General features: G+C 40.3%; 1 protein-coding gene across 1 annotated transcript in view; it reads left to right on the top strand.

Annotated features, from left to right (window-relative positions):
- The first annotated feature begins 653 nt into the window (after positions 1-653).
- ranbp2 (RAN binding protein 2) overlaps positions 654-14,452 on the top strand; it is a 28,816-nt gene continuing 15,017 nt past the window's right edge. The window contains exons 1-13 of the mRNA XM_039819135.1: positions 654-883; positions 1,890-1,957; positions 2,059-2,170; positions 6,077-6,229; positions 6,379-6,609; positions 6,765-6,907; positions 8,841-9,036; positions 9,300-9,440; positions 9,759-9,918; positions 11,053-11,234; positions 11,700-11,893; positions 13,353-13,476; positions 14,211-14,372. Of these exons, the coding sequence (XP_039675069.1) occupies positions 812-883; positions 1,890-1,957; positions 2,059-2,170; positions 6,077-6,229; positions 6,379-6,609; positions 6,765-6,907; positions 8,841-9,036; positions 9,300-9,440; positions 9,759-9,918; positions 11,053-11,234; positions 11,700-11,893; positions 13,353-13,476; positions 14,211-14,372 (1,938 nt within the window). The 5' untranslated portion in view covers positions 654-811. The remainder of the gene's footprint in view (positions 884-1,889; positions 1,958-2,058; positions 2,171-6,076; positions 6,230-6,378; positions 6,610-6,764; positions 6,908-8,840; positions 9,037-9,299; positions 9,441-9,758; positions 9,919-11,052; positions 11,235-11,699; positions 11,894-13,352; positions 13,477-14,210; positions 14,373-14,452) is intronic.

Below are 14,452 nucleotides of genomic sequence, written 5' to 3'. Positions count from 1 at the left end.
TAAAATACCAGATAAGTAACATGGGTTGAGGTGCATACAGCACAAACAGATAGAGGTAAAATGGCATTTATGAAACTTACATGTATAGTAGGCTACTTGTAGAAGGCTTACACTAGCCTACCTAAACTGACCCTGATGAAGGCAGCATGCATGGTTTAATAAAAGTACTTAGAGCACTAGAACTATTACTGGATTTCAATCTTTCCTTTTTATTGCATCGGGTGCATCTTTTTCTGTGTGCCGATCTGGCGGCCACATTCTGCTTTATGATAAATCGATAAAGTTAGGAGCTGATGGGATAACATTAGCTCTTCCATTTCATGTGACACATCAAATCGATTAATTGATATATTCTTGCAAAATATAACCAAATACGGTTTCTTTAGTCTCTGATTAATGTTATAAGGCGCTGTAGACTATTTGAATTATCCAATTACACCTTTTACGTTTACTCGTTTATGCACCCAAACTGTTAAATGCACCTAATGCAAAGAGTATGTTGTCCAGACAGATGGTTCACCCCATTGACATATATATAAGGTTCACCCAGCCCATCTCTCTTTCAAAATAAAGTGCGTCAGCGTGCGTCAAACTGAGTACTCGGATTTCATTGGTTAAGAAATCTTATTCAAGAGAGCGCACGGACCACGTGACCCTCTACCATTTGACTGCGTGCGTGCGCAAATCACCATGGGGAGTTAACGTTACGGAGTGGCAGTCTAACCGATATTAATGCCAGTTTTTATATTTTGCGAGTTACCGGTCTATAAACCATAGTCAGCCGTTTTGGAAGTATTTGTTTTTGGAAGTCATGCGGCGGAGTAAGGCTGAAGTGGACCGTTACGTCTCCTCAGTACAGAGTTCTTCTCCTTCAATCAAAGAGGTAAGTTGAGCCGGCGGCTAATGTTAGCATGCTACTGCCATCATGTCAGACCAGCGTGTGTCAGCAAGCCGGTATGATGAAACAACCAGGATCAAATGAGCAGTAGTTGTAGTTTTAATTAAGATGACGGTTAATCAGTCAGCTGGATTTTGTGGTTAGTGTAACCTCTGTTAACTGTCCCTGGCTAGCAGCGCGAACGCCAGCTAACCGGCAAGATGACGCCTGATCGTGTCCTCCCCTTCATACTCGGAAATTGCGCGGCATGGTGTTACAGCAGCACTAGCCAATTAGCCGTGCTAGTTAGCCATCGCTCGCACACCTACTTTGACTACTTGTACAGCGAATACTAGTTTTGTACACCTGGAACAACACGGCTTCAATCTCCCTTTTAACCAGAAAGCCTGCCATTAACTGGTGTAACGTTATAGTAGCTGCACGCCGAACTTTATTTAGAAAACTTAACGTTAAGTTGCACTGATGTTAAACATTGTCTGAATCCCTTAACGTTACGGTTACGCCACTGAAAAGAAGGGCAACAATAACCTCCATACATATGTAACGTTGGTTTAGGTTATTTGGCGTTGTGGGAGTCAGGACAATAAAACACCTAAATAACGTTATAAGAATAAAAGTTCAGAACCCACATTATGTCCATTTTGGTCTTTGATGTAAATATAGCAAAGATGCAGCACTTCAGGTGACTGGGCGATATCATACTACGTACACTTATTATTATTATTATTATTATTATTATTATTATTATATATATATATATATCACCTTTAAAATCACATCAAAGTTAAACATTGAAAACTAATTTTAATGATTAAAAAATAACGATAATCTTATGCTTCAAAGTTTCTAAGTCCTATGTAATAATTTTTAAAATTGTGGTGTTTGCTTATTATTAAATGTGCAAAGGTAATTTATTCCAGTTCCTAGCACCACAGAATCTAGAAGAACAAGTACCCATGTAGGTAACCTCTTCAATGTTTTCTTTCCACAGAAGCCAGTCAAAGGGTTTTTATTTGCTAAATTGTACTTTGAAGCAAAGGAATATGAACTTGCAAAAAGGTAAGCACACAAGCTTTCCTGTTTTGACCGAATGTGTTATTGCTTCTCCAGAGGTCTTCATTATAGTGACAGTAATCTTACATTTTTCATGCTCTTCCTAGACATGTATCCGAGTACCTCAAAGTCCAGGAGAGGGATCCGAAAGCACACAAATTCCTTGGACAGCTCTATGAGAGAGAAGGAGACATCAACAAGGCAGTGGGATGTTATAAGGTAAGTAGAACATGTCACTGGGAAAAATGTGCAAAACATGACTGCATGGCATGATGTGCTTCTTGTGTTTTCCAAAAAAAAAAAAAAAAAAAGATGATCAAAGTCAGCTACAAACCCTGCATTGGATGTTATTGATTGCAGGGTTGGTGGTTCAAATTTGGGCTCTTCATGTGAAAGTGTCATTAAGGAACACAGTGAACTTAAATTGCTCCAGAGGGCTATTGTGCGTGTGTGGCGTGGGTGAATATAGGCTTGGGTACCGTTCACATTTTTATCGGTACCTGAAATTCGGTTATGGTACTTTTATTTTTATTCTTTTTATTTTATTTTTTTTGTACTTTCCCTTTGTAATAACAAAAAATTAATTCCAGTTGTAAAAATAATCCCAAATCTATTTACTTAGAACATTTTATTTATTTAGAACATTAAAACTCCACTTTTTATTCTTGTATTTGTATCTTATTCTATTTTAGCCTGTTTTAGCCATCTCTTTTTAACTGCTATTAAAAGTTTTATGTAAACTACTTTAAATTGCATGCTGCTGAAATGTGCTATAGAAATAAAGTTGCCTTGCTCTACAACCTCCAGCCTGTCATGCAGAGAGGACAGTTATGCTCGTGCTTAAGTGCTCACAGGTATTGAAATTTGGCACTGTTTGATTTAATGTAAATCGTCCTTGGTAGTACCAAAGTAATTCGGTTGGTACCCAAAAAGTACAGAATTCGGTACAAAACACTAGGTGTATAGGTAAAAATGTGCTGTGTCATGAACTGCCTCATGTACAGTCTTATTTAATAGTGGTCAGATCAGGATGGGGATGGCCAGTAATTAAGGCCAAGACTTAATTACAGTTTTCCTACGCCTGAATCGACTACATTTATCAACACTGATATACAGAGCAATCTTTAAGTATTTATAGACACGGTTTTTGTTCTGTTTCACAACACATTGGATTTAGAAAGCAACAAAGTACCAACGATAAGCTTGAGCATAATAAACAATAAAAAAAATGCCATGAAATGTTAAATTGATTCATAAAGTTACACCAATTCAGATGAATTGCTTCTTTGGTGTTTATTATGTAAAATGTGAAAGTTGCAAATACAAATTTGGTTTGAGGTGTGCTAGATAATCCATCAAAGAGAGCATATAATGCCCATTGTTTTCTTTTCTTAAATGCAAGTTTACTCACCTCACTCTGACCTTCAAGAATTGATAGTCAGCTGCCCAAAATAACTGATAAGCTTTAGTGAGAGAATATTAAATCCAGAAGACAAACCATAATAAAAATGAACCTTATGAAAATTACTGTTAAATAGTTGTATCGTGCATGTCTGCAGCCTACTTTGAAATCCCCGATGTCTCGGCAAAGTTACGCTGCATTCACATTGCCTGCGTCAGACGGACAGCGTGGTGAAAACGCAGGTCTGCCCACTCATTTTGAATGGGGGTAGTGCGTTTAGGCTGCAGGAGGGGGGAAACGAAACAAAGGAGAAAAGTTGAGACAGAGTTTTAAACACAAGCCCTGAACTTCCCTGAGGCCTGTACTAGGAATCAAGATCAACATGCCCTGGATTGATTTCAGTTACCCGGCTTCACCAAACCTAACAGCCGCGGTCCTGCATAAGCTGTGTCAGGACGGTGGTTAAAAACTAGTTAAATCAACCCAGGGTTCTAGGGCTGTCCCAAACGATTATTTTTTTTAACTATTTAATCTAGCAATTATTTTTCCGATTAGTCGACTAATCTAACGATTCATTTTTCAATTAGTGATTATTTTCCCATTGCTCAATTAACAATTTACACTAAACAAATTTCAATAAGGTTCAAGTCTCTATTTATTAAAATTGTTTAACACTGCACTGTTAAAGTAAAATTAATTTGTAATGCAACCTGAAGCCAGATGTAGGCATCAATCCAACCACAAAAAGTCACTTTCTGGAGGAATACAAAAATAAAAACTTAAAGTAAACAGAGCAACTGCAAAAAGAGTAGCCTGTATTTGCTTTTTTTTAACAGTAGTAGGTAAAATAACAAATAAAATCTTGTTTCACATCCAAGCTCTTCTCCCTTTTTAATCTTACAGTAAAAAAAATACAATTTTAGCAACGTGAAATCAGATGTATCAAATAAATCCAACATAAGGCAAGTTGCAGAGTGTCTAATGTAACGGTCTGTAATTTATTGGGTCACTCATGATGATGGTAAACCAAAAAATAACACCGCCGACTGACAGCGTTTGATGATGCTTATTGTTAAGTCATAGCGGAGCATTAAAACGAATCAACGGACTAACGTACCGTTGGGCAACTACTGGGAACACATTCCGTGTCACTATTGGCGCTTTTCCATTACATGGTACCTGCTCGACTCGCCTCGACTCTACTCGCCTTTTTTGGTTTTCCATTACGAAAAAAAGTACCTGGTACCTGCTAACGGATACTTTTTTTTTTTTTAGTACCACCTCAGTCGAGGTTCCAAGCGAGCTGAGGCGAGCCGAAAGGGTGACGTGAAAACCTGCAGGCTGCTGACTGGTCGGAAAGAATCGTCACTGATCACTGCATTTTTAAATAGTTTAGCCAGCGGTGTTTTTTTGCTGCCGGAGGCTCCACGCGTGTGTGGGGAGCTGGTGAGCGAGGGAGAAGTGAGAGAGTGACGGCGATTATCTCCGCAGCGAGTAGCGACTCTAGAGTCATATATATGTGAGAGAAACTACGTGTCTCCCCTGTTCTTTCTGACCACGGTGGGAAATCTGGAGCAGTAAACGTTAACTATCTCTTTGATATCATGTTGTTTACGGAGACGGAGAACCAGGTAATGAGTCAGGGAAAAGCAACGCTACTAAGCCATGCCCACGGCAGTCGCTATGACGACCAGCCACGCTGAGGCAGTACTAAAATCTGCAATGGAAAACGGACGCACAGCGCGTCGAGGCGAGTAGAGTCGAGGCGAGTCGAGCAGGTACCATGTAATGGAAAAACGCCATAAGTTGATAATCGCACAAGTCTACAGTGCACGTTGTGTCCGGGCCCGGAGGCTATGTTAAAGGAACACGCCGACTTATTGGGAATTTAGCTTATTCACCGTAACCCCCAGAGTTAGAAAAGTCGATACATACCCTTCTCATCTCCGTGCGTGCTATAACGCTGTCTGACGTCTCCAGCGGCATCAGCCCATCACAGAACAGGCAGGTGAATGGTTCCAGTAATTCTACTGCTCGACAGTGGTAATATCGCCAACATGTTTTGTTACATGTTGTGATTTGTAGAGTCACAGCATGTACAAAAAACAACGTAACATGAGACACAGCCATCTTCTAACCGTAAACAAACCGGGAACTATATTCTCAGGCGGAAGAATATAGTACTTGGGCGGAGTAATATGCTCGCAGCAAGCCTGTCTGAGAATATAGTTCCCGGTTTGTTTACAGATAGAAGATGGCTGTGCCTCATGTTACCTTGTCTTTTGTACACGCTGTGACTCTACAAATCACAACATGTAAACCGGAACATGTTGGCGTTATTTTGTCACAATTCGGAGCAGTAGCCTAGTTGGAACCAGTTACCTGCAGGATCTGTGCTAGGCTAAGCTAATGCTGGAGCCTTCAGACAGCGTTACAGCACGCACGGAGATGAGAAGGGTATGTATCGACTTGTCTTACTCTGGGGGTTACGGTGAATAAGCTAAATTCCCAATAAGTCGGCGTGTTCCTTTAACCCAGCCTTAGCCCTTCGATTCATCATGTTTATTCAATAACCTCATTAGACTTGTCTGTGGAATAATAAAAGTAGCCATCCTACCGGTCGGTCTTTGTTTTTTTTAGCATTGCCCTGGACAGATCATATGTCTGCAGGCTTTTGTAAAAACTGACACGAGTTTGTCTGCACCTCCTATGTGTGTATGCAGCGGTCAGTGGACTTGAACCCTGCCCAGAGGGACCTTGTACTGAAGGTGGCTGAGTTACTGGTCAGTAAGCAGGAATGTGACAGCAGAGCAGAGTTTTGGGTGGAGAAAGCTGCCAAGCTGCTGCCAGGAAACCCTGCTGTCTTCAACCTAAAGGTGAGGCTCCTTTCCTTGTAAGACCTCCATTATTCACTGCTTCAGCAACAACTGTTGAATTCATCTTATGCCACTCTTAACTAACCGCAGCCTACATCACAGGCTACTATGTCACTCACTCATTGGTTTATCTGTGCCGCCCTATGCAGGAGCGTTTGTTGAGTCGTCAGGGTCAGCCGGGATGGAACCGGTTGTTTGACCTCCTCCAGGCCGAGCTGGCAGTGAGGCCAGCTGACGCTCACGTGAACGTGAAGCTGGTTCAGCTGTTCTGTCAGGACGGACGGCTGGATGAAGCCGTTAAGCATTGCCTGGCTGCTGAGAAAAGGGGAATACTGAGCCACAGCCTGGACTGGTACACAGTGGTGGTGCGCACACTGCAGGTCAGCATTGCAGTACTGTAGTGTGCAGTTTATTTGACAAGTTTGCATTTTTGAAAGCTTCTGTGGTGTTCTGTTGTTTTCATATCATAAATATATTATGAATCTAACCTTTTTAACTTCAAAATAATACAAAAAATGTATGGCATTTGTTGCAGGAGTATCTAGCTCAACCCAGTGTCTCTAGTAATGAGAACATGTGTCGACGTCTCCAGAGAGAGCTGCTATTGGCCCATTGCAGTCTGCTGAGAATCACACTGTCTGAGAGCAATATGCAGCCCAGCCTTGATGCGCTCACAAGGTAGGTCATGTTGAGGTCCTAGGGTGTTTGCACACATATCCCTTAGACAAGCTCAGGGATTAAAGTTCTCCGTCGCGTGACGGATTTTCGTCAATTTGATTTAAAAAATGCCATATCTAAGATCGATGCAGATCCGATGAGAAAAAAATGGGGGGGGGCTTAAAAGCCTTGAATAATGTTCACAAAGTTGCACATTTTGTTTACAAAGGTAGGATGAAATAAATACTGTAACGTCGAGTCAGTCTAGTGCTAATGAAACGCGCCGCCTGCCGGTTCCTGATCAGCTAGCAACGGAGATAGGGTTGTGAATAAGACGATGACGGTGTCGGCAGTGCTCCACCTTTGGTAGGGTATGTTTGAAACGCAGCCAATGTGCTATTGCACATTTGATGGTGTCACCCAGATGTGCCGATCACCAGGGTGAGAAAAAAAAACCCGGAGCCCAACTCTTGATTCCCGCTGCTATTAAGCAGCCTTTAGATACATAAGCAGGACGGGATGAAACAATCACTAAAGCAATTGGCATTTACATTGGCTTATTATATTACATTACATATTGTCTTATCTAGCCAAGATGGAACTAATTGTGACTCCTCCATAATGCACAAATTTTATTTTTATCATCCTATTTATTTTGTTTTTTTTAAGTTTCACACAGTTTTACAAACACGCCTTACAAAGCTATTGTGAACTAAATATGATTATTGAATATTATAATAAAATGTCATTGCCTGGTAAATCATTCTTTTCTCAGGCCTAAAATCCACACTGCTTTTTCATTATATGGCTGTGAAGTTGGCATTCAATTTCATCCTAGGTGGTATTATAAAGGTCTTAAAAAGTCTTACATTTAACTTGAAGAATCCTGGGGGTACCCTACCGAATGAAATGTATTATCCCGTCTGTTATGGCATGTCCACAATCTTTCACAATTTGCAACCCAAGGTTTTGACTAAGCATGTTAACATAAAAAAAAAAAATAATAATAATAATACTACAATCATGCAATAGACTATTAGTCATCATCGCGAACCGTTGTGTAAGAGGGTCAATCGTGTTTGTGCTATGACGCACAGACAGCCTTATAGCCTATTTTGGTTTCACTTTTAATGACCGTAGGTTATGACTGTATGTTTACATGAGATTAAAATAGTCAATTTATAATTTTGCTATAAAATATTATTTATTTATAGCACAAAACCCGGAACCAGTTTCCTCGCATATTAGCGTCGTGATTTGTGTGCGTCTAATGGTAACCACTATTTGGCAAGGCCACTAGCCATCATGGATGCGTTGTTACTAACAGAAGGCACAGACGTGTCTGAGATAGATAAAACGGTGTTTATTTGTTGTTATTGTACAACCATTTTTTAGTTTGAGTTTAAATAATAATAAAAAAAGCTTTCACTGAAAAGTTATGTTTCATTATTAGTAGCCCTTGAATAAAAACAGTGACGTCTTGCAAACTTGATTTTATAGATTTGACTTGGTGTTGAATTGCATATTAACAATAAAAAAAATCTCCCTTTATAAACTTTTGGCCTGAAGTAATTAGAGTGTAAGCTAAAGCCTTTCTACAATATGATTGCTGCAGTAGAAAAGAACAGTTTATGACTTGGCCTGAAATAAAGTTCAGTCAAAAGATTTTTTTTTTTTCACTTTAATCCCTGCAAGCTGTGTTTCCCCAACCCTCAGCTTCTGTATGTATGTTGTATTTGTAAATCCTTGCATCCTGGTCACAATTCTGTTTTAAGTCAAAATGTCTGCACTTACACAAGACATAAAACATGTCTTTGCATTAAACATTTTTATAGAATTAGTGTGCTGAAGATCCAGATATGTGAGTGTTACCAAACATGGATGTAAACAAACCTTAAACCTTAAACACAACTGCAGGCAATTGCTAGATATTAAACTGTGTTTTTGTGTGTAGTTTTGACCAAGCTATGCAGACGTTGAGCAGCATTGCTGGCCGCCACACAGACGAACTTTGTGAGGCGTTTGTGGAGATGAGAGGTCACCTTTACCTGCATGCTGCCACGCTGCTGTTGAAGCTGGTTCAGAATCACCTACAGACCTGGAGGGCCATCATTGACCTGGCTGCACTATGCTACCTGCTGGCATACCAGGTACTGACACAATAACCAGCCAATTGCCTGTCAGGAATCATTCATAAATTTAATCTTTTGGTTAATGCTGATTCTCTTAAGATGGTAAAGTATGTAACAAATGTGACTATTTTTTAGGTCATTTTCTTCTTTATTAATTTACTTTGCATAGATAGATCTCTATCTCTGAAACCTTTAAACTCTTGACAGTTATGCAGTCTTTTTTTCTTTTAAGTTTCTTCGTTTCCTTTTTTGAATACGTTTTTTTTTTGGCCTTCCACCAGGTCCCCAGACCAAAGGCTAAAGTGACCAAAAGAGACCAGTCAGCCCCACAGCTTCTGGAGCTGCTGGCCAACGACCGACAGAGTCAGGCCGGTCACATGTTGCTAAATCTGAGCACGGATTCATCTACCTTGATCAGAGAGGTTTGTACATGTGTTCTTTTTCAGTTTATTTAGAGGCTATAGCCTTTTTAAGCTGGAGTGAAAACTACATCAGTTAAGGGCAATGTAGTAAATTGATTGGATTAATTTAAGTTTGCAGTTTGTGTTAAACTGAGATTTTATGATACAGGTGCATACCATTCTGTCACAACACAAACATGCACTCTAGCTTTGTCTTTATAGTCTAACACTAACATTACTAATGTTTTGCATCATAACCAACATAGACAGCACTGATGAACTCATGTTTCATTTATATGTTTAGAAACCGACATCATTTTAAGTTTTTTTTCTGCGTAGGTGGTGGAGGCGTTTGGGAACCCTAGTGGTCAGGACTCTCTGTTTGAACTCCTGTTTGGACCACAGGCCTCCCCTGGATCTTCCTTTATTGCCAATGATGACATTCGTTCCATTAACACCATGGCTCCAGAGCTCTCTCAACTCGCCAAATGGGACGCTGGTACAAAACTAATAATCTGCCTGAGCACTTCAGTAGCCTGCAAATGTCTTCAATTTTTTTTTTTTTTTTTTAAATTCAGGTCCACATTTATTTTTAACAGTGCAGCACAGTACTGTTTATTTTGATTGAATAACTCATTAGTCTTTGGCACCAAAAGATTTTTCTGCAAACAAGCAACTGTTTTGACATGCTAAGAACTCCTACATGGGCCTGCACAAAATAAGGAGAATCTTGCGATGTGCGACAACATTTTTAATATTCTGACGATAATATGACTTGAGATAAATAAACAAATATTGAAGTATGCATATTAGCTATACATTTCCTATGTCAGCCTTGCTGTCTTTCAATTCAGAACCAGATTATAATTGAATATATTAAATATAACTATATAAATAAAAAAAATATTCCTCACATCAAAATACTGAGTGAAGTTTAGAAAGAATTAATATTCAAGAGATTTATTGTCACAGACATCAGTCAGTATCAGTCAATCATCCTGTCCTCCTTTTTCTGCTGAGGTACTTCACTACACCTTCACCGCCAGAGTCCCATGAGGTCATTGATTTGCATAATAATTAGCCATGTGAGTTTAAAGGAAAGGGGGGGATGGTTTGTCTCAGCCAGAAGCGAAGTTTACAAAAAACTGGCTAATTTTAAGATACGTGGCAAACTATAAAACAGTTAGACTTTATATGGACAACTTTTATTTTAGCTTGTCACAATTCAACTCAAGCTATCTTCACTTCAGTGCTCCACCGCGGCCTCTCTGAGCTGCTGTCTTCGCTCTGTGTGTTTGTTTTTGAGTGTATGTATGTGGAGGAGCTCAGCTCTAACACAGATCAGGGGAGAGGCTGTTGCGTTATGATAAATGCCACAGTCTTTAGCCCGAGGACCTGTTTAAATACGGGTTTCCGGCCCATCTCTAAATAAAAAAATTCTTCATCACTTTTCAGGCCGTCTTTTGCGATGTGTTCATATCGCAATGACCATGGAAATACGATTTCTTAGTCAGTACTGTAATAACTAAGAGTGACGGGAATGTGGCAATACTGTATCGTCACACAGACTCCAAATATCGATCTTTTATTATATATGCGTTGGTCAATAATAACTTTGATGCATCATCTGTAGGCTCCATCCTGCTTCATGCTGGTGACTTGCAACATCTAAGCTGGTTGGGACTACAGTGGACCCTTCTGGCCCAAAGACCAGCCCTGCGGGACTGGCTACAGCAGCTCTTTCCTAGGCTTACTCTGGAAACCTCCAAACTGGACACAAACGCACCAGAGTCCATCTGCCTGCTCGACCTGGAGGTAGGTGGAACCATGTGGGCTGGTTTGGTGGGAACACATTACACAAGATGAAGCTTTGCAAGGAAGTTTACAGGTAGTTTTTCACTCATCTCCGATATTCAACACGTGCCAAGAATGTTACAAAATGTATAAAAGAAGATTTAATTATGCATTTGGATGTGTGAAAAAACCGGAAACTGTATTTATACCATTTAAAATACACAACCATTTTTTTTCTAGCAAGATTAGAAGAAATAGAATGTAAGATTTGTTGTCCCAGGCTCACGTATTTAACAAGTTGGTTAGAAAATGGTCCTTTTTTTTCTTTCTTCCTCAGATGTAGGAAGCGGTTTCATGTGATGTGTTTTTACTACTGAGCATTACTTTTTTATAAATTGCACTTTTGCTCACAGTTCTTGTATTGCTTTTGCAATTGAACATTTCTAACAAACTGTAAAACTCTCTGATCTGGTTTACTCCATCCAGGTGTTTTTATATGGTGTGGTGTTCTGTAGCCACTGTCAGCTCCAGGAGACAGCGAAGATCAGCAGCGGAGTGAACCAGCAACAGCAGCTTTATGAGCCTCGCTGCCTCCCACTTCCTCTCCTTCGTCTCTTGACCACTGACAGACAGAGGGAGTGGTGGGATGCCATCTACAGCCTCATTCACAAACGAGCAGCGTGAGTAAAACTAGTGTTAAAAAAAAAACATACAGTATATTTTCTAAAGTAATCCTAACTTTAACCTAGTCTTCCAAAGTATAAAATAGTAAGAACGCCAGTAAGTTGTAATTTATGGAAGATTTGGTTTAAAGTTAATATATTTAACCGGGCTGTCGCGATTAATGCATACACGTTCGGTGATTTGGGCCACGCCGTAGTTTGGGAAATCGGGAAGCGATGGAGCAGTAACGTAAACTGTAATCGTGAAGTACTCCGTGGTAACATCCAGGGGACCACCAAATCCGCCATCTGGCTCGCCACGGCAGAGTGAATTGCATCTCCGGTCTGATTTCGAGGAGACTCGCTATGTGTTGAAGGTGTTCATGGTGAACATGATGTGTGATGCCGTCCCCTAACACTGAGCATGCCAAGAGGAAGACGGTGACCGCTATGGATGTGGTGTACGCTCTGAAGAGGCAGGTCCACACCCTGTACGGCTTTGGAGGTTAAACCTGATCCAAAAAAAAGAAACGCAACATTTTCACAAAAGCAGTTTTGTTCCTGAGAGTCTGCTTTACTTGTTCTTTGTCCTCACTGTTAAGGAAAAACTCAGGAGCAGCAATGAAGAATGTTCAGGACACTTTGATGACTTACACAGGAGAATTTAATGAACACTCAATTGAGGAGAGAATTAAGCAGGCAGTACAGTTTAACCACGATGTGTTATGGTGTCGCGCCATCTAGAGCTGGGCGATACGGACCAAAAATCCTATCTCTGTATTTTTCGACACACACTGTATATCTCGGTATTTTTAAGTGGGCTAAAGCCACGTGTAAGATATCACAAGCATTTTTATTGAAACAGACTGTGATCAAAATAAAATGCAAAGACAGGAAACCCTGTCTTTGTATTTTATTTTGATTTGTAAATATACAGCTGCAACACATGTAAATGAAAAATTATACAAAATAGCCTAATCTCATATCTCGTTTGAAAATATATCGATGTAAGGCAAAATATTGATATATCGCCCAGTCCTAGCACCGTCCCAACTCTGACATTCCTGTCTTCCTGAAGGTGTATTTAAACTCATGTTGCTTAGCTGAACCTTCAAAGCTTCAGCTAAACGGGGCGCCCAAATATCTCAACACAGACAAAATGTGTTATGTGTTTACTTTCCCTATGGCCTTGGCAGGGTTAGTCTCCCAGCACTATGGAGGCACAAAGTTGAACAACTACTCTGCCTGGAAAGGTTATGAGGTTATGTTGGACACTGACCTGAATGAGACCTGGGGTACCACTGTCTCAATTTACATAGCATGAGTTCATAAGCTGGAAAGTCCACCACACTCACCTACTCACAATAAGTCACACAAACAGGACAAATTGGGCACTTGCTCATTTTAGTGTACATATTTTGTGTCCTAGTATTCAGTGTTTTTGTTGAACGTCTCCTTGTTGTGTGTCTCCTTGTAGTCCTGGCATGTCAGCCAAACTGCGGATGATTGTGCAGCATGGACTGAGCACTCTGAGGGCTGGAGAGAAACATGGGCTCCAACCAGCGCTGGCTATCAACTGGGCTCAGTGTCTTAGCCAGACGGTACATACACACACCTCAGTTGGGGTTGCTTGATGAGCAGATGGAGTTGCAGGGGATATCTAATACTGATATAGTTGCTTAACTGTATTTTTACAGTATGCCAAACTCAAAACGCTGTACTTGCTGACTAAAATTGTAATTGATAAGTAAAGCATCAAGTTAAATTACACACATTATTGCTTTGCCTTCATGAACTGCATAATGCTTTCACGATTTTAGATTATTGGGTAATGTGCATGAAAGCATCATACTGTAGAACTGTCTTAGCACAAAGGGAAAGCACAACAAGCTGTGATGGACAGCTGAATGTGCTGCATGAACATCAATATCAATATATCAATATGATGACTAAGATGATCAGCTAGAAGGGATTCCAGCTCAGTTGTGGGTGGCAATCATGTACACATAGACGTGCAGCACAGCCTGAAAAACAACACTTGGATAACTCGGCAACTTTCCAAATAACTACACAGACACACGTGCCTTTCCACCTGCTACTTTCTGTCACTTATCCTACAACTGTTAAATGTTATCAATGATGTCCAAACAGCCCCATGTGCTGGTTCTCTGACTATGTGTCCATTTGTTTCATAGTAGAATTTGTACCAGCTGAAGAAACTGATTGTGTCAAAAGTGTTCGTCTTACCTTGTTAATGTCTGTCTTGCATTAAGCTAATGTGGCAGACGTACCTTCTCTTCTTGATGCTGAGCAACCTTTATGTTTAATAACCCAGGGTGATGGAGTGAACTCTTACTACGACCAGAAGGAGTACATCGGCCGCAGTGTCCACTACTGGAAAGTTGTACTTCCACTGTTGGAAAAGATCAAAAACAGACGCAGTATACCAGAACCTCTTGACCCCCTCTTCATGCACTTTCCCTCCAAAGATATTCAGGTTAATACGGTTGTCGTGTTTTTCTTTCCTTTAAAATTTTGGATAAAAGTTGTGATCTGTGGGTGGCTGGGCAGTCAGTT

Source organism: Perca fluviatilis, chromosome 12, assembly GCF_010015445.1.
Source record: "Perca fluviatilis chromosome 12, GENO_Pfluv_1.0, whole genome shotgun sequence".
NCBI lineage: Eukaryota > Metazoa > Chordata > Actinopteri > Perciformes > Percidae > Perca > Perca fluviatilis.
The sequence above is the reverse complement of the archived record's forward strand: the minus strand, read 5'-3'. Positions and strand labels throughout refer to the sequence as shown.